This window comes from Opisthocomus hoazin, chromosome 13 (genome assembly GCF_030867145.1).
Source record: "Opisthocomus hoazin isolate bOpiHoa1 chromosome 13, bOpiHoa1.hap1, whole genome shotgun sequence".
NCBI classification, from domain to species: Eukaryota; Metazoa; Chordata; class Aves; order Opisthocomiformes; family Opisthocomidae; genus Opisthocomus; species Opisthocomus hoazin.
This window is the reverse complement of record NC_134426.1, coordinates 16,411,487-16,439,236: the sequence shown is the minus strand read 5'-3', so window position 1 is coordinate 16,439,236 and position 27,750 is coordinate 16,411,487. Positions and strand designations below refer to the sequence as shown.

At 41.8% G+C, this 27,750-nt stretch overlaps 1 protein-coding gene across 3 annotated transcripts in view; it reads right to left on the bottom strand.

Annotated features, from left to right (window-relative positions):
* The window catches only part of TAOK3 (TAO kinase 3), a 94,885-nt gene that overhangs the window by 46,613 nt on the left and 20,522 nt on the right, over positions 1 to 27,750 (bottom strand). For all 3 annotated transcript variants that reach the window (XM_075434459.1, XM_075434458.1, XM_075434461.1), the window contains 4 exons: positions 6,939 to 7,037; positions 5,496 to 5,706; positions 1,431 to 1,502; positions 297 to 398 (listed from right to left, as the gene is read on the bottom strand). In XM_075434459.1, the coding sequence (XP_075290574.1) occupies positions 297 to 398; positions 1,431 to 1,502; positions 5,496 to 5,615 (294 nt within the window). In that variant the 5' untranslated portion in view covers positions 5,616 to 5,706; positions 6,939 to 7,037. The remainder of the gene's footprint in view (positions 1 to 296; positions 399 to 1,430; positions 1,503 to 5,495; positions 5,707 to 6,938; positions 7,038 to 27,750) is intronic.

Genomic DNA, 27,750 nt, shown 5'->3' with positions numbered 1-27,750 from the left:
CATTCCAGCAATGTCAAGACACCTTTCACTGTTGTAAAGCAGGTTTAGGCACTAAGAAGTTTGCGGGGAGGTATTATAGAGCATGTTCCATAATAATTATTTAATCTGCACGAACAGAGGCCTGCCTTTGAGAAGCAGGGGTTTGTTCCAATATTCTAAATATCTATTCCCTTCAAATTACCTGGAAGCTTCTTCAGGTGAAAGGGACTACAGACATTGCATGTACTGAATATTTGACTGCTGTACTGTACATTTTTTGCTCATGAAGACCTCTCCATGCCACACCACTCACTCACCCATGCCGTATGCTCTTTCAGGTAACAGCCCTTATACTCTATGGTGTTGGGGTGCTTCAGCTGTTGTAGAAACTTGACTTCTTTTATGATATCCTGCCATTTCTAACAAATAAAAAGTAAAAAGGTATAAATATATTTCTCTGCTTAACCTCCACATACTCTCATACACTACATACTGTAGTACGGTCTGAAAAAGCAACCAGAAAACTATTTTACAAGGTGAAGATGGTAAGAGTCATAGTAGCAAAATCACAACTGTACACCAGCTGTCTGGATCCCTATTGCACTAAGAGACCCTCCCCTGACATACTTAAACAGCTCGAGGATTGCAAAAATATTGTTTTTCCTCATTTTAGCTGCAGTACATTTTACTTAGAACATTGCTACTGGTTTTGCATATTGAACTGTTCAGTGGTCTCAAACTTAGTCACAAACCCACCCGCCCCGAGAGACACCACCACCTATACTCTGGGTAGAGAGAGCAGCAGTTCGCCGCTCGCTTCCTTCTGCAACGCAGCACAAAGCCACTGACATTTGGAAGATCTCAGCACATGGGGGAGACCAACAGGTAAGCAAAGAAAAAAGAGTTTAAAACATCCCTGTTTGGTCTTAACAGACACACACATTCTCCACCGCACATCAATGCACCAACCCAAATGAACAGAGTCAATCCCAGCTCAAAGCACCGCAACACAAAAGAGGAGCGACTAACAAGCAACAACAGCAGTGAGACTGACATTCTGAACACAAGCTCTATGCAATTTTAGACTACAGATCCTGAAAAGTGTTGCAAGTCAGCTATACATTTCAGTTGACACCTCAAAGAGTTGTGGTTATGGCTCCAGTAGCCAGTGTGCTCTTAATGCACCTATTACTAAAATTATTACTGAAATAACCACCATGCAAGCCTTCTGAATTCCCACTCACTTCCTTAAACTGAACTATTTGTCAAAATTTGCATAAACTCATTTTCCCTCCACAAACCTCCATGCTTCCTATGGAAGTGAGTAACAACTACCGAATTAAAAAGCGGGTCTGCTAGTGTCAAATTAAATACACAGCTAATTTCACTGTTCACATTTACATTATGGTTGCACCAGCTTCTGCATGCAGAACTGGCTTTATTCATCTTACCTCGTTCGTTTGCTTTCCACTATAGGACATTTTCTTGACTGCCACCACCTCATTAGTGTGGGAATTTGTAGCCTGGAGCAGGGAGAAAGAAATAGATTGAAAAAAGTTTCATTTTTTTTCCCCTCCCCATGGAGTAAGCTGTGCCATTAGCAAATGTGGGCTTTTTTCCTGCTATATCACATCCTTGCAAGCTCCTACGCCTCAGAGACATCTTCCTTGCGGTAAGATTTACCAGACAACTATTATGACACTTCTTCCTGACTTTATCTGTCCATAGTCCATATCCACTGTTCCTCCCTTGGCCCTTACCGCACTTGTTACCTCTCTATTAACCCAGGCCCAATACTGGACCTACTGAGAACATGCAAAATACAGTTTTGTTGGAATTGCAGTAAAACCTTTGGAAAAGGTTTTCCAAATAAACAAATAACGAGGTGTATCAAAATCTCCATAATTTCATCCAAAACCCCCATACAATGCTGACATTCTTGAACAGCTATTTCAATTTCCATTTTCATGTAGATGCTTCATTCTGGAATTTACCTCAATTAAAAAAAGGCAACCTTCTTTTCACTGCACCAGACCTCAGTTTTGCAATGAATATTATTCAGTCATCAAAATTCTACTTTTCCACAGCTTGTGTGATACAGTGACGGCAAGGCTGAAAACTCAGTTTTAGAAAGAGCTCTACTTGCCTGCATTGGCACTGCCCTCATTTCTCCCTGTTAAGAAAACTTGAACATTTTAGTCTTAAAAGAGCTGTCGAAATCCCAGTACCTCAAACCACTTACCATTTTTGGGACAAAAAAAAAAAAAAGACACTTAAAAGCTTAGAATACAATAGAAGCTAAATGTGGTAAATCCTTCTTTCAACTGCTTGAGTACTATACTCGCAAGTAATGTATTAATGAAAGACATTTCACAATGCATACAGTGACTTCAAAGAAAAATGACATTGGGTGAACCAACAGAGCACAGGAATTACCACAGGGAGTTGACACATGTGGCTGCTTCACAGCACACACTCCTCCTCAAGCCAGTTAGAGGAAGCTGAAAACAAGTAACTTCTGCGTAGCGCAAAACCCTTCCTAACCACTCACCGTCCTGATTGAGCACGTAAAAGATCAGGAGTATTTTACTCAAATAGATTGATTAATTCTGGTGTTCTAAAGAAGTTTCCAAGTATTTCTGTCTGTTACATTAATTCCAAATATCTTCATGTGAGCGTGGCATCTCTCGTTTCAGCTGCCATTTGGTGCCAAATGGCGTGCTGCCGTGTTCTCACAGTTGCGGGTGAAGTTCTCTGTACCGAACACTTGGGATCCTCCTGGCTGAAATAATTTAAAGGGCTGTACAAGCACACTTGACAGAAATACCTACTTGCCGAAGTAGTTTTGGCCATACTTGTAGCTCTTTAGTGAAAAACCTGGCAGAAAACAAGCACATTTTGCTTGCAAAACCTCCTTTACATTGCCCTCATCTGCTTTAGCACTTCTCCGCATTTCCAACATGGATATAAGTAGGTGGTTGTTCATGAAAACTATTTTTCTGAAGTGTGAAATCAACTTAGCTGATTTCAAGTCAAGTTAGCAGTAACTTTAAAGCCTTGTGCGAAGTGACATATTTTTTCATAGCCTTCCAATATATGAAGTATCATTTCTTTCAAACAAGAAAAGGAATTTACAAATTATCTCACCAAGCCATGGCAATGGTATACTGAAAAACAAAACAGCTCACAAAAGTTGAGGCTACCTTGCAGTTTTTACTAGAATAATCATATTAATCCACAACAACAACAGTGACAAGCTACAGATCAATGTATTTGCTATTTGTAGTAGTGTCAGTACCAATTTAAACAAAAAGGTCAAAGAGATGCACCAACAGCATAACAACTCATGCCCTGTCGCTTTTTATGTAGCTGAAGTCGCTTCCCCATTCTTCTGAATGATTTAGAAAGCCTTGTTCCTTCAAAGCTTTTTTTGACCTGTTCTCCTCTTTTGATACCAAGAACGTCAGCATCCCTGGAATCTTGCCACAGCGATCCAAGATCTTCTCCTTGGCCCCTGTCTTACTCCAAGATGCGTAAGAATAAAGAATGAAGGTGAACAGAGAGATCCCAGGCTATTGTGCACGAAAACTGCAAACAGGCGAGGTGAGGTCCTGCTTGTGACTTACGTACGCAGCAGGACAGGGCAAAGACTCCAAAGAACAGTTTACTAGATGCCAAGTGCTTCATGCAATGGGAATGAAAGCTTATGTTTCAAACAGGGGCAAAGAAGTGCGGATGTATCGCAGAAAAGCAGTGATGCATCTAATTACTACATTACTACAGCAATATTACTACAGGCATGACTGCAATCATCATCAAGTTTGGAGGATGCAACTGCTGCCACGATATCGCAAGAAACTGCAGTCTGGCTAAACTCTCCAGAGTTTTTAAAGCACCGACCAGTCAAATAAAGCATCCAGGGAAAGGAGGAGGAGAAGCACTGGGGAATCGCAAATCTTTTACCTAACAATAGTGACATCTCAGTTGCAAGCCTGCTTGGCAGACTGGATCTCTAACACTCCTCACGCTCTTCTCCTGGAAGTATGAGGAATTTCCGAACACCAGAGCTGAGTGATAAAGGTGGCACCTTCACCACTTCATCTAAAGCATACCGTGCATCCTTTCCCTTTAGTTTTGAAATACACTGGGTAGGACCTCCCTAATTCCATCTAAAAACATGCTTGCTCTTCTTATGGGATGGATCAACATGTATTGTAACTTTTACAGCCTCATCCTCTTACATGTGTAGCACATTTAACATTATACTCTGACTGACCTGTCACTTACTCCACATCTCAAAGTGCCTGTCCCACTGCCGACAGTCCCCATGGCAGAAATCCCCCCGTCTCGCTCCTAACAGATTATACATGGAGGATTTATATCATTATCCCTCAAAACACACATGCGCTGCTTATCTGACACAAAACATCAGGCTCCTCTCCTGTTGTAACAACAGTTCCACCAACACCTCCATCGCTATACATAACTATAAACAGTGAATTGGAGTGCCTGCAAATAATTCTTGCTAGCTGCTGCCAGATTCTGGAGTTACAGGTGCAAGGGTACTTATCTAAACATTTTCATGTCTGATATTCAGAAATCTCAGTTCTAGTGAACTTGATCTTCTGGAGTGGCAGGTCACGCTGCCGAGCAGCTTTAATTTGTCTTTGACTGATTTTTTCGTAGTGAATTCTATTTTAGTTTCACCGCTAGCAATTGGATTATAATTATTTCCAAATCCAGAATTTTGGATTTGGCTTTGTTTGATACTAATTGTAAAAGCAATATTCTCCTCACTTTCCAGATTAACTTTTCTTGACTGTATTGATTAACACAATATATCCTTCCTGCCTGAATTCTCATTCCTCTCCGGATTTTCTTTTCTTTTGCCATGTAAACATTTGCTATTGAAGATAGCATGTTATGAGAGGAACACGGGGACAAGGAGGATGGCAAAACAAAACGGTATTCCAAAGATATATCTAACCCCTAAATGATCAGAGCAGCAGAGAAATCATTCAGAAGCCTGAATGCAATTTGATGTGACTTCCACAGTATCTTTACCCAAGCAGCCACAATATCAATTCATTAACAAAAGCAGCTTTTAACTCCAAACACATTTTGAATCATGAATTCACTAGATCTATTAATTTGCAATGACTCACAAGCATATGAGCACCAAGTAGAGTATCTTGAAATTCCAGTCTGGTAAATTCATTTCCAACTGTTTAAATTCAACTTTCAGCATCAGACAGCACAAGATACCATACACCTAACCTGAATGGTTTGATGCACCACTAAGACTCTAGTCAACTGCTGCTATAAATACAGCTGCAACAGTAAAGAGCTCAGGAACGCTCTGGAAACATTTATTTTTGAGATGTGTTATGAGAAAGCTAATACACACAAAGCACTAACTGCTCAAAAGAAGCTCCCTTTTACAAATGCCGAAAAGCTCTAGAACATCACTTAAAGTGATTGTGTTTCCCAAAAAGGAGGTAAAGATCTATACTTACAAAGTAAACTGCTCCAAAACTTCCATGTCCAATTTCATGTAAACCCACAAATATTTCTTCAGGATCATCTTTGTAGAACAGGTCAGCTATTTCTGGGTCCTTTGGCACCCCTTTGCGCATGTTGAACAATATTATGAACTTGTTCGCCCTTTCAATTCCCAATCAACTTCTTCCTTCATTGACAAAGTAGTTTGTAGGCAGCATTCAGCACCTGGTGAAAAAGTTCATCTTTAATCTGCTTCCCTTACACACGTTTCTGTTCTCACTCCTCTAGCAGCAAAATAAGAGGAAACACTTTCAGAAGTAATAGACTTCACTATCGTTTCCTTCAGCTAATTCTTTTTAATTGTTAGTCCAATTTAGATATAGAGATTAAAATGCATTCAGAATACAACAGCTCTTTATCTCACACAGGAAGCAAGGGCTGCAGTTACACTAGAGTCCACTTGAAGACAAGAGCCCTGTTGCTATGCAAAACATCCTGTGATAGGAGTTTGTTATTCTTCAGGCTGGTCTCCTAATGTGTCTGTTTTTAGACTATCATCATAGTTCCTCCTCCTTTTCTCTGCTGTTTGTTTGCTTTGTTTCTCTACTCCCACTAGCCAGCTGGTACTAGTAGAAAAGTTAGCTTCTGTTCTACAGAAACACTTCACAATCATATGATTAGTTGATTTATTTATTTATTTTTCAGAGCTATAAGACAGCTAGTGCTGTTGGATTGTAATGGCCCCCAGATCACAGAGGTGCTTTTGAAAGGTCTTAGGCTCCATCAGGTAAGGCAGATCTTTACCTCCGTAACACCTTTCTTTAGCAGAAGCATATAATTAGCACAGAACTGAGCGGCACGTAAATGAAGATTTGAAATATTCATCCTCAAAATTTTACTGGGGAGGAAGAAACATCAGGAATTTTCATATTTCCTATCAAAACATCTTGAAAAAATTACACTGGTTCATTAGCCACTGGTCTACAAAGCAATGAGAGATGCCTCTACCCATCTGCTTTCGACCTCTGCAACCCAGCAGATTATCTGCAGGTGAGTCAACTGGAGCAGTCTCTAACAGTCTGCAGCAAGTCTCAAAACTACTTCCAGATATGTAGTGCAGCACCTCATTTATTGAGACCACACCTTTTCTGTGCATAAAAGACTTCTGAAAACATACACTAAAAACTCCAGCCCACCTCATGATACAAACCAGGGTAACATTTAAAGAGAGACCAGGTGAAATTCAGCAATCGGATAAAATTAAAACTAAAACACATATAAAAGGCTTTAGAAGTTTTCAGGCTACAAGCGCCATCCGGATGGAAGGATGAAAGCAAAGCATAATTCTGGTCTGGGGCTGAGAAAGTCTCCTTGGCTCAGGATGATCAGTAACGGAGCAACAAGCACAAGAAACGGCATTTCAGTAGAGGTGCCCAAAGCACTCTGCTGGAGCCTACCTGGGTAACTGTGGCACAACGCATGCTCCGTGGCTCAGATTCTTTTCAGCAGCATTGTCCCGTGCTTTCGTCCCCCAAGACTCTGTGCACTCTCTTATTCTGCAAAGAAAAAGACATATCAACATTCAGGAAAAGGACTTGAAGTTTTACACCTTGTTCTCATATACAAAAATACTCCATCTAGGCAAGACCACCGACTGTCAAGGCGTTGCTGGAAAGCACAGTTCACAGGAGTAGTGGCTGTGAATGCTAACTGTGTCTCTTTAGGTGAAGGTATGCACTTCCTCAGTTCTGTAGCCCTTGGGCTTCCTAGATATTGTTATAAGATAGGAAACCAGGAAAAGAGGTTAAATGCCAAGTTCTTTGACTTTTATAGAGACTCTTAAGCTTGCTGGGGCATAGGAGGAGCACAGAAGTTTGCTCTCAGACTACACTTCTTCGATTGCCTATAAAAAGGAGAAAGCTCGCATAGCTGAGTCTATTATTTAGCTCAGTATGTTGTACCTGATGACATATAAGGCTTCAAAGAAAGTCCTAGGCATTAATAAGTCAAACATTGCTGCATTCCGTGGAGTAGAGAATGAGCAATGGAAAGATGAAAAAGGAGGGCAACCAGTTAGACCTATCAGCTGAAATCAGGCCTAGATTGCTCACGGTTAAGGATGCAACTCACCGCAGTCACCGTTCCCACTGGTGCAGCAACAGCCCGAAACAGCCACAGCATCCTCTCAGGGGAGGCAAACACACCCAGAGCTTGGAATATGCTTGCCCTCACAGAAACAGTTATCATGTAGCCACATCCACAGTAGGAAGGCTTCCAAGTAAAGCACACTGCAACAGTTACATTGCCAAAGTCTGAATTAATCTACTCCTGAATGAATAACAAACAAGCTAACTCATCTTCTCATTTATTAGGAAAAAATATAGGAGCAGAAGTCTTCCTGCTAGTAACTAACATTACCAAAAAAATGGTATTTTTGCCTACTGTTCTCAACACAGGGAAATACTATCGAGCTGTTAAAAAGCTATTTGAAGAGCTCCAAAATAAGATCTGCAATGTTTAGTTAAAAAAACAAAACAAAACAAAACAAAATCTCAAGTATAAACTGATGACAAAAGCCAGATGAATGAAATGATTATTCATCCTCAGCTGACTGGCCTCACCCAAAGGTGCTATATTTACTACATGCCTGCAGACAGGGGCAAAGAATGCAGTATTTCAGGTCTGGCATTCTTCAGCCAAGTGAAAAATCCATTTGGCTTTAGAACAATAAAGACAAACTGAGAAGATCTCTAGTCAAATGAACTTCTCTGCCATAAACAAAGTCTGTGCAGCTCTAATATTCAAGGATAAATTAGTATTTCAAATGGGAAACTAAATGTCAATACTTAAAGTTAAGCAATAATGTCATTCTCCAGTTGGGAGAGACACACATCGCGAGGCCATAGAGTAACTAACTCTTCTCAGCAGATCCATTATTTCCCAGTAATGATTATTAGAAAAACATGGAATGGAAAACATATCAAGAGTAACTCGAGTCCTGTTGATCTGAACGCGATCGCCGCCTGCTCCACTCGACTGCCTGGTGCCAGCAGCGCCTCTTGGTGCAACCACCGAGACTCCTCTGCCTGACCATGTGCGATTCGGGCACGGGACAGGATAAGGCAGAGAAGGTACAAATCACACCGCTGCGAGGTAAGCTGGCAAGGTCACCAATTCTTAATACTACAGTTCTCTTCTAGCCACATGAAGACTGAAATAAAGACAGTTTAAAGAATGGCAGAGCATTATTGGAGTTGAAAGCCACTAGCAGAAAAACTCCAGGTCAAGGTATGGTCAGTTTAAGCAAGTTCTTTCAGTTATCCAGCTACTGAAATAACACATCAAGAAATAATTTCTACCAGAAGCCCGATTTCTTCTCTTCATCCCTCAGCAAGCGCACCTAAAGCAGCGTCTGAGACTGCGTGTTCTGAAGACCTCAAATGGAAACAGCATTAATCACACTGGTGGCGACTTACAGAAGTGACAATCGACTCCAGATTTTCAGAGTCTGCGAGCTCAGCGTTTTGTTCAGATAAGGCGACCTGGAGACGCCCCGAACCGCCTAACTAGAAATCAAAGCTCTCAATCAACAATTACTAGTGAAAATCCCTGCCTTGAAGGAGAAACTGCTTGTGCCCCATTTCTGAAATTCTGTAAAGGGCTAGAAAGATAGGATGAACTCTTCAGAGTAAATTCAGCATCAGAAATGATAGTAAGAAAAGTATTTAAAAGATTCTCTAAGAAAAAATTACCTAATGATGATTACAGAACGTATTATGAAAACTGGAGGGAAAATTGTTTTTTCGAGGCCTACAACTATTCCAGCTACAACCGGGAAACCAGTGTTACGTTGGACACACCTGTATGGCAACGTCTGTTTCCCAGCAATGCCACAAGCAGACAAAAGCAAAATCACTAGTTACGTTCCAATCCAGCTCCTTACGGCCTGCCCAGCACCGACGTGCCCCCAGCCAGAGCGAAATGCTGAAGAACCGAACTGAAAAAACGACAAGGGCAAGACAATTATGTTCTTAAACCAACAAAGCAATTCTGCTCAGAGCAGTTTGCTGGACCACCGCCCTCCTCTCCCACCCTCTGAACACAACTCAGGAACACAGTCCAGCCAAAGCGAACCCCTCCGACCGAGCGGGCAGTTATTGCTGTAGTTCTGGCCCACTGTCGTCTTATCGTATCAATCCTTTCAAGGATTCTCCACTCCTCATTCACGCTAAACAACACAAAACCCTGGTGCTTTTAGTGGCTGGGGCAAGACGGCAGCAGGTGTCATCACAGAGTCTCACCAGAAAATGATGGCAGAGAGCACGGAACAGCCAGGCCAGGCAGCAGAGAGCAGCGCGCTTCTGCCCGCGAATGAGCACCGATGAACGGCGATGCGTCCTGCAGCCGGCTCTGAGGCTGGACCCCGGGTAATGCTGTAACCAGGCTCACTACTACAGCAGACAAGTGCGTTTTTCCTCAACAGTTCAAAAAAACCCAAAGTTTCCTCAACCATAAGCAACCCTCACATGTAAAAAGCATGCATTGCTGCTTTTGCTATGTACGTTTGCGCAAAAATTCTCTTGCTACCAGTTATGACCTCCGGCTGCTGTATCAATAGCAACAGAAAAGACCTTGACCTGAATGCAAAGGAAGCAACAACACGTAACCGGAAGAGGTAAACTACCCACATTTCCAAATATTCCATGGTTCTAAAGCTATGGCCATGTATAAGAAGATGGTTATACCTGACAACTCCAACTCTGTAACTGCTAAAGAGAGGTCTTCACAGAGCATAGTATGAGAAGAGTTAAGATATTTACTTCTTTCTTTGTCAAGTTCACTAAACAGCCAGCACCCTGCCCAGCACCCTCAGCTCGGAGCACAGCCACCACGCGCAGCACGGCTTCCACGCCCTCCAAGCATCTCGGCTTCACTCCTATAAAGCCCAAGTGTGTGGCGTGTAAAACACAGCTTGAATCGTGTCTCACAACCCTACAGGCCTGTTTCAAACCTGAGCAGCAATATAGAAAATTAATTTTAGTTCCTAACTACACCACGGTACTTCCCAAAACAAGGGCAAAGTTTTCCACTTCAAGCAGAAAAACAAACTGCAGGAAACAGGGTGGATCAGCAGCAGATTCCACTCGTAGGAGGAGCAACGTGACACAGCTCTTGCATTCATTTTTAGATGAGTATTTTGAGGGGAATAATTTTACGTTTTCCAAGAGTGACAAACCCATAGAGTCCCCTTTCTTCATTTCAGTCTCTACAAAATCTCCAAAGATCTGGCAGATAACATTAAGAAGGATTTATCGGCTGAATTTGTCTGAGAATAACTGTCCTGAATAAGAAAACTTTTCAGCTCAGACTAGGCACATGCTCAAGCTCCACTGCGGTCCTCACATAAACTTACATTGTTTTGTTTGGTTTTGGGGAGTTTTGTTGTTTTTAGTTTTTTTTCTAAGAAGTAGGAGCTTTTCTTCTTCCCCTTAATCGCTGCATACAGCCAGTTAGCAAGGCCGCAGACAAACACTGCATCCAGTGCTTTCGCCGCCAATTCCCTCACCTGCAGACCATGACCCAGGACGAACTGCCCGTGACTTTGCAGAAGCAGGTACTTTGGCTTTTTGCGAACCCTCATAACCTAAGCTTTTCAGTGTCATTTCTTTGATTGTTAAGAATTACTTTTCCAGCTAACACTGTGTAACTGGAAGCGACATACGTGGTTTTTCCTAGTATATTAGCACTTTATTTTAATGTGTAAAACAGTGCAATACAGGCATCTGGTATGTAAATTCAAGCTACTTACAAGTTTGCGGACAGCGTATACAAAAAGCAACTCTACTACAGTCTTTGTTTGCTTAATTAATCACTGATTCCAATATACTCAGAAGAGATTTCACTTGGGTCTAGAAGCAACAAGTCCTCTCATGTCCCTTCTGCGAATTTCTAAGCAGCAAAATGATCCGAACTGTACGCAGCAGAAACAGAACGTACCCAGTGACCTTCAGCAGGAAAGAAAGGTATTTTTGAGCATTTGAAAACGCTCTGCGGATATCAGGATAGTGCTCCCTGAGGGTGCGTGGCGGGGGGACCAGGTTCAGGAATCAGGACAGAGTCTGCTAGGAAAGTTGGGTAATGTAACCAGCACATAAGCACAAAAGGTGCCAAGCCATAGTCAGCAGCCAAGACGTACGCTAGTTCCTCAAGCACTACCTTTTTTGCTCTGCTTTTCAAAGAAATAACTTCCCAGAACACTCACACCAACCACACACACCGTTTTTATGAATGTTTAGCATAATATTTGAATGCAATCACAGCTATTCACTACCTACAACTTGTAAAAAGAACTAGAAGAATTGCTCCTTACCCGGTATCCAGCTCAGCAATCCACTTCGAACATCACCATGACACACACACCCGTTGATTCAGGGCTCTCCAGTGCCCACGCGTGCACCAGGTCATTTAGAGTTAACAAGATTACTCATGCTAATAAAACCCCCTGAATCAGAACTTTACTAAGGTGATCGCTGTGCACAGTGCCCCTGGGATACGAAATTTAACTAATAACTCACAGGTCTTATTGTGGATACATACCTTAATTGAAGCAACTTTTTTTTCCTGATTAGGAGCAGTAGTTTTAAAGAAAGCGTTCCATTTGCAACTCCTCTATCACGAGTACGTACGTGTCAAGAATAAGACAATAAACTTATTTAAAAAAACCACAACACCACCAAACATAAAACCAGTGGGCTTAAAGTCAAGAAACAATTAGTTTTAGTCATAGGGAACCTGATTTCAAAGAGCATGAAGTCGAGCAATATGCCAGCAACTGCACCAGTCACGTTCACTGGAAATCCTCCTGGCAAAGACACACCAGCTACCGCAGAAGTTTATGGCTATTATAAGACGTGACAGAATGCAAATGCATCAAAAACCATTAACACATTTTCTTGCTCCTTGCTTTCCAGAAAGACTTTCTGGCTGATGTATTAAGCTTCAGTAATTGCAGGATGATGATCAGGCACTGACGTGGGGAACGAGTGGCACCTACGGCACTCATCTATCCTGACCCGCAGCCTGATAGTAACTATAAACCCCCACCCCCCCTATTAATTTATATTCTTGTTTATGAACATCCTATGGAAAATCATGATATACAAGCTAAAAATTACACTGATCCTCTAATTTTCCTAGAAGTAACATTACTTGCTGTGGAGATACCCTGGGAGCTAAACCCAACAAGCAGGAAGCCAGGGATCACAGGACAAATGCAGGCAGCAGCGTGCACCATCAGCAGTGGCAACCACCGACACGTCAAATTCTGTGCTGATGTTCCTGCAAGTTTAGCCATCCTTTCTGGATATTAAACCGTATCACAGGTTAGCAGAAAATGCAGGTAACAGCCATTCTGAAAGCAACATCCTTTTCCAAATCTACTGTCCAAAGGCAAAGTGCCATCTATTCTCCACACCTAATCCACAACTCAGGACTTCATGAACATTTCCATAAAGACCAGCACTACCAGTACTACTCCAGTTTGCTATACGAAACTCCATGGAAACAGCATGCAAAATAGCATGCTTAATTTTAGTTTTGCTTTTTAAATTTTCATCCAATGGTTGTTTAAAAAAGCAGGAAAAGAATGAGGAGGCAAACATCTGAGCTACTTCTGATACACTCATTTAGGTCAACACAAACATAGTCCTTAATCTCACATCTAAGGTTGAGCACTGTGTAGTCCTTCTGAAGTACTAAACCCAACTTAAGCAAGGTATCTGCAATTTTTGTCTGTACTAACCACCCCTTCATACCCGCAAACCTCTGTGAAAGCAGGTGAAGACTACCAAGTGTTCTTCCCCAAGAACATGTTCCTACAGACCATTTTCATAGAATTGTTTAGGTTGGAAAAGACCTTTAAGATCTCTGAGTTCAACTACAAACCTAACACTACCAAGGCCACCACTAAACCATGTCCCGAAGGGCCACGTCTACATGTCTCTCAAACACCTCCAGGGACAGTGACTCCACCACTTCCCTGGGTAGCCTGGTTTCCTCCCCCCCGGATGCGTAACAAAGAACACCACTTCTTTACTAAGGAATTTATACAACTCTACTATTTTCATTACATATGAACCAGAAACATTTACAACATTATCTGCTATGTTCACAGTACGGGAACAGCACAAACAGAAGGAAATCTGGTCTCGGATAGTATTCCAGCTCAAAACTCAGGTGCCTCTTTTTTAGACAGGTTCCCCAAGAGAGCCTCAAAACTACTGCCAGGAATAGCCCTGCCTTGCTACTGTGGATCAAGAAAAAGTTGAGGGTTTGGGGTTTTTGTTTTGGGTTTGGTTTTTTTCCCCTTCAAGGAACATCTGTAATAACAAAGTTCCTATCAGGCAGCCTTTCCCTAACACCCACATAGCTCAAAATGCAGCAAGTTATTTTAAAAGACATATGCTTTTGACTATCCTGCTGCAGATGATTTTGTGTTTTGAAAATTTTGCAGCTGTCAAAAAAAAAAAAAAATCACATGATGTTTTAATGACAAAATTGGGAGGAAGCTATGAATGAGTTAAACTCAGGTGATCAGGCTAATTGGGAGAGTCATCAAAAGCAGCAAATGAGCTGGTGGCTCCCAAGTCTTGTCTGCAAGTGGCATTCTGAGAATGAACTGAAATCAAAGGTATGGCAGAGTTTCTCAGTAGCTGGACACGTGTCTCTTGCAGGCAAGAGGCAAGCCCTTTACAGTCTCTGTTTTGCTAAATCTGTATAATTGTAGTTATCCAAGATCATGAGGCAGAAAATATAAAAAAAAACCCTTGAAAACATATGATACCATACAAATAACGAAAAAAACTCCTTTAAAATCAAATGAAAAACCTGAGGTTTATTTAAAAAAAAAACAAACAAAAAAAACCCAAAACCAAACAGCATCCTTCTGCACAATAAGCATACAATGAAAAAGTAGAACTTCACAGCAAGAGACATTGGGTGATGCTTCCCAATAATTTTCCAGTTAAATTTAAAAGAATGTGATGAAAATATGTATGCCCTTACTTTCTATAAAGATAACTAACACTATTACATTTCTTCAGCCAGAACTTGTATTTTATCATAAAATCTAGAGTGCATTATTAGGGTTTTGCAGGTTTATTTTATAAGATTAAAAACTTTCAGCCATGAAATAAACCTTGTATAGTTAAAAAAAAAAAGGAAAGAAAAATACTTCTTGCTCTGAACAACATTTCATAGTATTTCATCATGGTACCCTTGAAGTAATTCCGGAGTACATCTGGAAGGGATAAAAGACACATGAATCATTTTAAATCCTGATGTACGTAAGCCCAAATAGCGTTATACAGAGAAGTCTAAATTTCATCAGATCTTCTCATCGAAACATCTCCAAAGCATCACATATGGAGCGTGAAATTGAAGAAACTGCACCCCTGTTTTCATCAGATTTTTTTTCACGTTGCTTAGAAGACAGTGAACTCTGGGCAATTATAAACTCATGAGTATTACACTGAGTGCTACTCAGAGGCAAAAATAAGTCATCGAATTTGTGTATGAAAGTCCGAAGAGACACCCGCACACTCAGAGTTTCCTACCTATTAATGTAACGGCTTCCAAAGAGCTGTATCCATTTTGCGGTTAAAGCTATTTTTAGATATTTTTAAAGAGTTTACATTCTGACCATCACATAATCAAACAAAAAAAAGACAGCAACCACATAAACCCATTCCCTCCGCTCTCCAGCGGCCAGGATGATGCTGTAGCGAGAGCCGCCCCGCGCCAACTCACCGGCGTTACCATTCCAAACTGCCGGATCACCACGGCCGACGCGGAAGCAATCGCAGCAGCCACCAGATCTACATTTAAACAGTAAACGCGTAACGAGGCTGCAAGCCTATCTCCATCTGCATTTCAAGCACGGCTATTCTGAATTGTAGGAAGTGACTATCATAATAATTTCGAACACTAAAATTTTTTATGAGTTTTAAAATTCATTTGCATATTGTTAGCTTAGATGGCGTGACTTCGATTTGTCCCTTAGTCTAAGTCAGAAACAGATTTAACTGATTGAGGTTAACATGTAATTATGCTACTGAACAGTTACTTTGTTCTATAGCAGGAAAAGGTGCGTTTTAGTGGAGGGACATGTATATATTTACATATAAAAAGCCTGTGATATCATTTGGGGAAAAAAGCGATTTTATTATTTAAATGTAAGATAATGAGTAAGATCCTCTAGTGTAACAGTGTGCAAGTGTAGCTATGTAGCTTTTGCATAACACTAGCTGACTTTGAAAAAATAGGTTTCTATTTTAAAAATTGTTTATTCTCCTTTTGCAAAAAAATGTAACTCAGATACTCATTTTCTGGAAGCTATACCACAGGAAAACTGGCCAAGAAGAGAGTCATGCAGGAGGTCCTTAACAAAAAGTAAGAAAACAGATGCAGATTGCACTCAAGGGGGGGGGGGGGGGGGGGGAACATTCTCTGGTCATGGAGGGTCAGAGTACCTCTCACATTAAACCAAAATGCGGTATTTTTTTTCCTTCTGTTTGATGAGACAGAGGAAGGTAAGCATGAAGTACGTTCTTCATCATTCTAAGAAAACCCATGGATCTTCACTAGGAGCTTACTATTAATAAAAACCTCAAACCTCTTATTCTAAGGAAAGAGTCGCACAGTGCAGCACATGTTGTTCAGCCTCTCCACTGACAATGTTTGGAGAGCAAGGCTTCTGAATTCTGGTTTAAGCAGCGGCAGAGAAAGCCCCATCACTCCCCAGTATTTCCCCCAAGCCACCTCCTCTTTGCTGGGTTGCACTCCCCTCTCACCCCGCCTTGCTCTGCCCCATCAATCTCTCCCTGTCACACACTTCTCCTTTTATAGCTCTCCTTCCTGCCTGCCTCCTCTGTGCCAGCCAGAGATAACACTTTCGGAAATGGCCTTTCGGACTCCTTCAGTCTATCAGCTCAGCTCGGTCCGCCCTCGGTGACCGACTCCAGCGCATCCAGCTCTCCTCCTGACCTATTTACAGGCACGACTGCAAGCATTAACATATATAACAGGATTTTGTTCCACACTCGTATCATTAAAAATTGCTACATCTGTTTCATTCAGGTGTTCAAAGTCTGCTTCTGGTGTGGATTTCAACATAAAAAAGCTTCTTTGGGAAAATCCACAAAAATTCAATTTCATGTGGGAATACTGTTATTAAAAGCAGACAAACTTAATCTAGCACGTACCAGCCAAGACAGAATCAGTCATCAATATTACACGACCTACACGCTGGCTTTCTAAGTTTATTCTTTTCTAGCACATTCATTTTTTTTATGGCTAGTAATAAAAGACATACACAGAAGTGAAATATGGATGTCTAATGGCCAAAACATCATTATTATCTAATAATTGTGTACAAGAAGAAAGTGTTTATCCTCTACAAAAAGAGCACTGGATGGCTGAAAATCTGGCAAGTAAAACGGCCAGCGTGCTGGTTTTATTCAATACCCAGCAAGAACTGAAAGTTTGCTGTATCAACCATCACATGTGCTTATGAGATGGCCCTCTTGGGGATACTTCTTCTCCAGGGCCATTTTAACATCCTTACGACAATTACAGCAATTATTTACATGCAGCAGCTATCGCAGAATCGCAGAAGTACCAAATATATTTTTTTATCTGCCGTAATATAGTACACCACCCCTAAACACCACCCCACACCACGAGAGCACCCAGCTTCAGACAGCACAGAATGAAACGGTCCGACAGCCTGGTTTGCAACCGTAGGCATTTCATTTCCCGGGCAGCCCGGGCAAAGCAGGCGGCTCCTCGGTGCCCAGGGCAGGGATACAGCTCCGCAGGGCAGGCGGGTGCAGCTGGGGGGACCACACAGTGGGGGTTCTGCCACTGCCTGGAACCCTCTGTGGGTGTCCGTGTGCTTTGACTCTCAGAGGTTTTGAGGCCAGTCGTGCCCACACTTGATAAAACACAGCAGCTGATAAAATGAGAAACAAAACCCGCTCAACATCGCCCAAAGAATACAGCAACTACAAACGTAACCAAGGTTTCCAGATTAGAAAGAGCTGGGGCGGTAACCTCGCTGGGTTATTGTCTTTTTTTTTTATTTTGGCTGATTTACCTACCACTCACAGTGACATAGGAAGCTGATTTTCTGGCCGACTGAACATTTATAAAATACATCACCCAAGATCTCTTAAAAGATCTGAATAAAAGCAAATAAGTGGATGAAATTTATAAATATATGCAACCTTCCCAAGGTACTCATTTCTGAGTGCCTCACCACTACAAGGAGGAGCGGCTCCGTCCCCGCTGAGCATCCTCCGACTCAAACACTGCCGAAGCAACTCCTCCACCTTCCCAGCACTTTCTCAGCCACTCTCTAGCAGGGCTCTCCAAGACCAGTGTGGCACTAAGCTCTCAGGAACGGACTGCACACGCAAGAAAAAGCCTCACTGCTCACCGAAGCCCTCTCCTATCTCAGAGAGTTAAAAACTAATTGCTAAGCGATGTAAGTAAAAATGCTTGGTCATACAAACTTAAAAATAAAGTATTTCATCAGGCGTTTACTTCTCTACCTGCCCAGTGCCCAAGCCCTTGCTGTGCCCGAGGGCACAGGACCTGAACTACGGCACTCCCAGCAAAAGCCGCTGGGTACCCCTCCGTTACTGCTGCTCCAGTTTTAATTTGGGAAGTTAGTTCCGTGACGGTTCCAGATCTCCAGGGACTTTTTTCATAGCATTGACTATTTCAGGAACAAATCCACAGATACAAGCTTCCTCCATCTTCTCACAAGTTCACTTAAGGAAAAGCACAAATACTGCTCTTATCTCACAGCTATGTTTTACGGAGAGCTGGGCCACAAATACTGCAAATACACTTGGAGAAACATTTAGTGTCACATCCATATTTGCATCTCTACTGGCATCTCCAGCAGCTCTTTTCTGCATGTAGTTTAATACAGGGAAAAAAACCCACATTCCATTTAAAAATACACATACACAAATTTACTTGTTCAAACAAAAAAGAAGAATCATAGCATTTGAGGAAAGGTTAAAGAGGATTTCATTTGATTCAGCCCCTCCCTCAACACCGCCATTAATAAAAGGCACACAGATGATTTAGGGTTTCGATATCCGAAGGCAGGGTATGTTGTTCTGCTTTTGCTGTTGTTTACTCCCAGAAAAGCATGCATTTCTTCCATCACTTGAAAAGGTTCAGGACAGGCTTCATATTTGTCTTATGTTCTTTGACAAGCAGCCATCAGGGTATCACCTCAGAAAAGAAACAAATAACACGTCTAATGATCTGATAATTATTAGTTTAAGACATACATTTTAACATTAAGTAAATTCACTATATACAGCCTGCTTCAGCTAGAGTATCTTGCTACTCCTTGAAAATCAAGCATTGTGCACAGATCATTTCAAGAAGGGACAGGAATAAAATGTAATAGTGACAGGATGAAGAGAGAAACAGCATAGATGCTGTCATGGGTGCAGGATGCTCTGCTGATGTCCTTCAACTCTTTTTCAGGTCTTTAAGACACTACAGAAGCTGTTTCCACTGCCATTTCATTATGCAATGAGTGTGCTAATACGCATATTAATCCACACTGGAGGCATCCTGCATCACTAATGAGTGTTTCTGACCCCCACGTCCCCGCTCTCCGCTGCTTCAGACCTCCTGCAAAGCCCATCACTGCATCGGCCTACTCTGGTGTTTTGCAGTAAGATTTCGGTACAGCCCCAGGAGCTTTCCTGTGTTCACACTCCCCAAACTCAGCTTTGGGATTCTGAAGCACCTAAAGCAGTTTTGGCTAATTCAGGTAAAACTTAACTTATAACCTAACCGCATTACACATCCATCCTTGTCTATGCTGCTTTGGGTAACTCCATCTGAACTTAGCAAGGCACAAACAACTTCCAGGACTTCAAGAGGCAAAATGTCCATCTGCATTTCATGACATGCTCTCAGCAGCAGCCTCCCTCTCCATCACGCCAGCACAGACACTTGTACAGCCCCACAACCACCTGACCAAGAAGCTGACCCAGACAACTCAGAACCCAGCAAAACCAGTTTGTCTTCTGACCAGCTCCGCTCCCCAGCCCACTCCACATCTACCCATGCAAACAGGAACAACCAGCCAGGGGCAGGAACTGCTCATGCCTGCGCTGCCAAAAACCCTCAGACCAGGCTATCGGAACATCTCCGTTGGAGTTCCAGTCACTGAGACTTTCAAGAAAAGTGGTAATTTCACGCCACCCATTTATGAAAATATAACAAATTCAATACCTCATCCTGAAGCTACACATGCTCACCTGCTCTCCATGAGGAGGTTCCTGGGTGGTTATCAAGACCCTGACAGCTCACCGGTGGAGTGTTCCACTCACCTCTTCAGGAGACAGCTATATTTTCCTATACTTACTGTTAACTTACTGCACTTGACAAGTAAGCTAATAAAATAATTAAGTTGCTAATATGGTAGTGTCCAAGACACCAGGATACGGTAATTGTCTCAAAGACAACACTGAAGTCGGAAATCCTGTATTCTCAACTCTGTCATCTGGAGGATTACAAAGACACACACGACAATGCTGAACTGAAACAACTACTTTGCTTTAGCAGACAAAAGAATTCTAAGTTAAGGCTGAAATTACATCTCACCATGCCATCATCCCCATTATACAAGAACATGCAGCACTCAAAGACTCTTCCAAAAACTGGACAATAGAGAGGGGTCCAGATCTGTGATTTCAGCCTTAAGTCTTATTTTGTTGGGATTTATCAGGTCAGAACAGGCCCTTAGTGTTGCTTTACTGCAGATTTTTAGCAGCTTTAACTGAAAAAAAAAAAAAAAGTTTTAAACTAGAACTGGAGGATGAAAAAAGTTTGCTTCACTGGACACCGGAATCAGCCGTCAAAGATAAACTCGGCTCGTGCAGAGCCAGCATGCACGGTCAGCTCGGAGCCTTCTTCAGACAAGCACAGCTTTGGGTCCAGCTGAAGGGAGATCAGCAGAAGCAGGCAGCAAAGAAGAGAAATAGCCACCTAGGTTAGGATATCCAAACTGGCAAGTACCTGTCCCCTCAGCACACTCTCTCTTTTTGTTGAATGAGCATTGCAGTCACGAAGAATCAATATACAATTTTAACTGACGTTAACTCTCATTTTAAGTAATCTAAGCTTAAATTTCATTTTCCCACTTGAAATTCAAAGTGCAACATTCAGTACTGCATCCTTATGTACAGGCATATCCTCAGATGAGTTTTAAAGTACTAAGATTTAATATTTCAGAACGTTAAACCCAGAGAGAAAAAATTATCAGTAAACAAAACATACTTCATGTCCTCAAGAAAACAAGATAGAAATAAGGGTAAAATAACGGATGGGACTAATCTTCTCATAGGCAAAGAAGTAGACTTGGTCTCCCAGGACCTAGCGGGTCCTTTTAGGAAAAGGGGAAGGTAGATCACCATGGCAACAGAGAATTTTATGAGATACTTTAGCAGTGCAATATGCTATCCTATGAACATAATAGATAAAGGCGAGAAGCAGTCCTCTTCCAACCAAACAGAAAAGGTTTTAGCAAAAAACATGGAGTGTGTTTCTGTTTTCTGTGACTTTCAATAACGAAAACCTGATGTTGTGGAAGACACCATGGATATCGGTAACAGAAATTATTAACAAAGCTTAAATTAAATTCTCTGGTTGCTGGGCTACCTGATGAAAATATCTAAAGACTTGCACAGTCAATGAAAGCAAGCTATTACAAGGTGAGGGTCAAACTTACTAACTGCTGGCCCAACTTCTATGCAAACTACCTAAATCACACCAGATCATTGCACACTTGCACAAACACAGAACGTGACAGAATTTGGGAGGGTGGCTGCTGGGACAAAGGGGTGTGCGATAAAGGTCTCGTCTGGGGGTGGCAGCGGCAGACATTTCCACTGGCATTTGGGGGCAGGAGGGAACAGACAAGAGCAATTCAGACTGGAGGCATCACTAAAACAAGAAAATATAACAATAAGGATATCAAAGAAAATGAAAGAAGACCATATGCTCAAGAATAATTTAGAAATATCTGTATTTCTGTACAGGCAGCAGCCAAGGAGCTGGCAGTTGGGTGTTGGAACGTGTCTGTTCAATGGCTACGAAGCAACGAACACCAGGCTTACTGGGAAACACTGCATAGGAAGAAGAGACATTTAGAGACTGCTGTAAGATATGACCGAGTTTTATTTTTGCTCTAATGATAATTTACTGTTTTGAATCATCACCAAGATACCTATTTAGCTGCTCGCTATTTTTGAGAAGGCATCTAGAGTAATGGCACAGATTTGTATATATTAAGTTTAACAACACCGAATAGGTTTCAGTCAGTTACTTTGTAGATAACAGTCATTCATAGCAGAGGTGATGAAATCTTTGGTTAAAAACAAACACAGCCACGTCCAACTTGAGTGGCTCAGACCCGAGAGAAGTCAGAAGCAGAACAGTGGTTGATGAAACGCATTTGTTACAAAAGTAGGGTAGCATACAGTAGTAGTAATATTTTCAGCTACTCACACACACTGCTGAATTTAAAATTAATTGTAACCACAGAGGAGAAGGACCTGGGGGTTGCTGCAGACAGCTCTCTGAAAACATCTGCTCAGTGCACAGAGGCAGTCAAAAAGGCAAATGGAGTGTTGGGATGCGTAAATACAATGTCAGAAAGCCATGTCAAAAGTTCTAATGTCACAACAGAAATTAAGGATCAAAGATATCATATTACCCAAATACAATATCCCGCATCATATACACGAGAAAGGCAGCAGAAATTAAGCAGAAAAATAAATACAAGCATTAGATGTAGGGGAAGACATCAACATGAAGGGAAACTGAACATCAAGCCAGCTTACACAGGGGACAAATAGAAGGGGTAATCATGCATTAAACAAAGTGGGAAACAGAGCACATGACAAGGCTGTCCTCTCTTCTTCCCTCTGAGAAGAGGTAGAGCGAGGAATGTAGCCAAAAAGTAACAAGTTTCAGCTTAAAAATACAACAGCTAATTCAGACAGGTGGATATAAAAATACTATGTGTTTCTGTATTGAATATAGAAACAAAACCTTCTGAACAAATGAATCCACGGGTTTGTAATACTGAATGCAAAGCTTAGAACTAAAAGCTCAGATAATTGCAGTGGAAAACGGAGAACACTTCCACCTCGGTCAGAGGACAACCGTGGACTGCCTGAGACCAGCAGCAAAGCAAAAACCCACTGCCTCTACAGGGAGATTATTTATCTTTGCCCGCTCAATGGGCTTTTGTTCCCAGCTCCGAGACTGAGTCCAGCACCCTTCACAATACGACACAAGTTCATCACACATGGAGTCCCTTTGCTACTAGCACCCGCATGCTAGAACCATCTCCCTACAGATTCATTCCAGTTCTCTTTTCTTGATCCAGAGTTTGACAATAAATCCCTGCCAGACTCCCACTGCAATCCAGCACATTTACTCCTTCTCTCATCTTTGCCGTTCACTCTTTTCTTTCCTTGAAAAAACACACCTGCTCGTACCATCCGACTCCAAACTTGTTGTTAACCTGACTAGTAATTAAAACTGTTTTAATCCACATCTATTGTTCCTGATAAGAAATTATCCTTGCCAGGTATTATAGTTCTATGTGATATGTTGCTTCAGGGTATTCTAACAACATTGAATAATAGCTGAAGACAGGAAATAGATCAAGAGTCTTTTTCTTCATTATTTCTGCGGCAAATTTCTGGGCCAACAGCTTTTACATACACAAGGAAAGGAAAAAGTCACTTGTTCCTTCCGGAGATTTGTTTTCATCTAACAGACGAATTCCAGTTACACAGTTTAAAGCTCCTTGGAGCTGTCAAACTTATTCCAAGGATGTTCTGGGAATATGAGCTATTATTTGAAGCTTGGTTGCTATGGATAATACACTAATCAAAATATCAAGCAAAAGCGTAACACACAAGCCAGCATTCCACAGACCCCAACACCTATAAGGCTGCCGCTCAGTACTGGTCCTTACTTACTGGTCCCCACTGGCAAGCAGTTACATGAGGCTATCACCAAGGCCAAAGCAACAAAACCCTTGCCATTTAGCATCGCAGTGCTCCAGGATTTCCTAGTTTGATTCACACAACATTCTTCCGAGCAACTCCTGCTCTGGAGCAGACAAGCGGAGCTGCAGCATGGCACTGATGGTGAGCAGCTGCCCCCGGCCAGGACGGGTCCACCCTGAAGCACCCCACTTCTCCACACCCTCCAGCACCAGCCTGGCTCCACCAAGAGCAGGCATGCTGCAAGGTGCCCCCGCATGCAAACCAAACAGATCTAGCTCTACCCTTCTTCTGGATTAAACCACTGCCGCTTGAGCGGCTAAGGCCTGGTAATTTCAAGAGACAGATGTTTCAGCATCACCTGACCACTTAAAGCTTTGTTTATTCGGACAGATATTGAGATACAATAGCTACGAGCTACATTACTGTGGGAGCAAGGCCTCAGTCACACAATTGCTTATTTATATCCTCTGCTGCAGCAAGGCTGTCTTTTGGAGGCAGGGGGGAAGAGATCAAGACCACTAGATATGGCTGGGCATCCTTAATTTTAACGCTACACTACAGAGCTTGATTTTTCACAGAAAATCCCCGTTTTCGATTAAAATCATCCACTACATTTTTCTGCAAACCTTGCCATGGCAGCAACAGTAAACAAAGCAGTCTTTGAAGACTGTAGCAGAATTTCAGGATCACAAAATAATCTTAAATCTCATGCAATTAAGCTGTTAAACTTTTCTAACAGAAACCAAAGCAGTCCTTCTGCTGAATAAAACATCTAAAGTTCATTCACTGATATGATCTTGATGCCCTACTTGTTACCTTTTTAACCAGTCAAAAAAAAAAAAAAAAAAAGCCTGAATGGAGATTAAATAATACATGAGGTTTTTATCTAAAGACAACTAAGCATAACTGCTACAGTAAAGCTCTCCTCATTAGTAACCTCTTTGCCAAGAGTATTTTCCCCCACAGGCTGTCCAATGTTGTTGGACTTAAATCAGGAAAAGTCAGTCATTTATGTCAGGCTATTCCAGTTCTGCTTTCTATTAAGACAGACCGAAGTCCTTTTCCCATCGCAAGCACTAGCTTCAGCATCTGCTTTCCCACACTCCATTCTCCTCTCCGTTCACGCCAGACCTTCACCTGTATGGGTATGGATACTCAGCTACATTTCCTTTAAGAAATGTGTTTATGTGAGATACAGGGATCTAAGACAACTACAAAAATACACCCTTCACAGTATTAAGGCAAATTCTTCAGAAATAAACCCATCTTTTTTGTGCAGGTACATTTTAACAAACATCTCTGCTACCATTCCTATCTTGTAATTACAGTTTCTTTTCCACTTAGTATTTTACTGTTAATAATTCAGACTTTGCGGAAGTATGTGTTGAGGAGGAAGAGCACAGAAACAAGTGAGGAATTTTTGATAGATTTGTTAAGCAAGTTTTCAACACATGAAAACAACCTTCTGCTGATAAAGAACATCACGCAACTACTACAGCAGCAGCAGCACTGAACATGCCCACAGGATAAAAGTTTTCTGCTACTTGATAACATTCTGCATTGCACTGAAGGCATTTGTGCGGGAAAATGTCCATGTTCACGAGAAAATACTCATTTTAGGATCCATAACAGGTTTATGCACAAGAAAAAGATGCTCAGTTTCCCAGCAAAAGGGTCCCCACACTTGACCCCTGAGAGAATATAAATGCTATTTTGTTTTGCAGGTGGGAGAAATGTAAATGTTTTGCCTGACTGTGAACATTTTCATGACCATTTTATCAGGCTTAGCCATGCTCACACCACAGAAAAGCAGCTTTTTTTTCTCCGAGGGGTACATACTTTTAACAAGACCATGCTATTTTTTTTTATATTAGAATTGCCTTTAGATACTTAAAAGAGAAGGATTCTGCCCACACACCTGCCAGTTCAACGCACCAAGTAACAGTAATTCTCTAAAAAACACAAACAGGATATTTTTAAGTGAGAGAATAGACACAAACTTCTTTCACTCTGATGCTGGTACGTCCTTTGCCTTCCCGTTCCCCGAAGCAAACCTCCTGCCTGCCTCCCTATGCTCCCTCAGAAAAGCTTCCCTTTTCATGACATGTTCTGTTCAAGAGTCTTAAACATTAATTAAGCCCAACAGTCTTCAGAGATGTTAGCACAGCTATAAAAAGGCTTCTGAATCTAGTGGCTACTGAAGGAACTGGCATCTGATAAAATTTTCAAGACTTATGCTCCCTGCTTTATGAATAAATCAAGGCATTATCGGTTTTTTGAAAGTCTCCAGCACTATTTTAGCTCCTGGTGCCTCACGTACATATTAACAGCCCTATTTTACGGATTCAGCATCTAAGGCATAATGAACCTAAGGGGATACTGGTAGCAAAACTATGAAAGAATCCAACCCCGTACCTTAGCCACTAGATTACGGTTCTTCCTTTTAATTTTTTTTACTATATATATTTGTATATTTGGCAAGAAATTAAAACCTGACTGAAATACAAAAAGATAATTCCATATTTTCGACACACTACAGTGTCTAAGCAATGAATGTTTTTCCATCGGGAGCAGCTTCTCAATCGCAGGTTAACCTGGAAGACCCATTATTTTGTTCTGCTTAATTTTAAGCACAGCTTTCTGAGACGCTCTATGAATGAAGCACAATTTTCTGCAGACTGGGGTATATTGCCACTAATTAAAAGAATGAAAAATTCTAGCATTAACTAATAACATCATGATAGTTCTATATCTTACTGTACGGCCACGACAGCCCAGCTCATAAAGGAGCCCAGGGGACTTCAGCAAGCCAATGGCACCAGGGTCACCACTGTACAGGAGCATCCAACTTGCTCCTCCTGCTAGAAGAGGGGACTCTTGGCAGGAAGACTGGAGCAGAACTCCTTTCTGGGTCTTCCTAAGTAATGTATACATAATATAAATGCCTAGCTAAATCTAATAGGACAAGAATGAAGGCCTTATAAGTATTACCATAACTACCATGAATTTTTCACAGGTATCTTACAATCTTTAAGGCAGTTGCCTCCAAGCAGAGAAACCCTCTAGGGGAAGGTTGCGCTGAACTCTTCTGATCAGCCCTTTTGCATCAAATAACCACACAGTTCTGTGATTTTCTCTTCATAATATTCCTAATACTGAAAAAAAAAAAATCACCGTTTTCAGAAATGTAACTACAGGAAAAAAACACCAAATATCTGCGTACAAGCACCATACATCACAGCTGAACATTTCTAACCTAGCCAAATTTCGGTATCCTGCGACTGAGGGGAGGGATTTCAGTGGAAGAAAAAAAAATCCCACTGCAATCAATAACCACAGAAGCTGGCTTGCAAACTTGAACACAAGAAGCTTCAAACCACTTGAAATTATGCTGCATGCAGATACTGTTGAAAAAACACAACTACATCTTTCCTTGGCCAGAAAGGAACTTTGCAGACAATATGAGAGAGTATGAAGAGTCTACAGAGCAGACCTATGCTGTGGTTAAACTCTCTGCTAAACATACACGAAGCCAGACAGAGGAACTGCCTTCTCCTGATCTTGCTCTGCTAAGGAAGTGCAACGCAGCAGCGAGGTTCAGCTCCAGGCTTCCCCTTTTCCACGGCACAGCCGGGACGCAGCACCCCTCCCTGCTCCACTCACCACAGCGATAATGGGCCAGGAACGGCCCATTGTGCCTAGCTCTGCAAAATCAGCTTCTTGTTACAAATACAACACTGCAGTTTTCCACTGAGAACTGCTGCTTGCTCACTCTACCGTAACTACAGGAAAAGCCCATTTCTGCAACCTGGAGAAGGCACCAGTCAGCATGATCGGTAGTAGGAAAAGCACTTAAAGGACTTGCCCTTTTCCCATGCAAACCTCAAGTAACAAACGCAATTCCATCCTTCCTTAGATATTTCCGTGTGCCCAAGAAGGTAAGGTACGCCGTGCTCATTTAGTGTTATTAAACAAACGAGCTGCCCTCCTAACAGCATCGCACCTAGCATCAGTGACTAGAAAGCCCACCTGGCATTCTTCTGTCCACTTCTGTATTAGCTACCAACACCAGGATGGGCAGCCTTCCCAACCCGACAAGCCCCACATTAAAATACATTCGTAAGACACAGCAGGAAGACAAAAACTA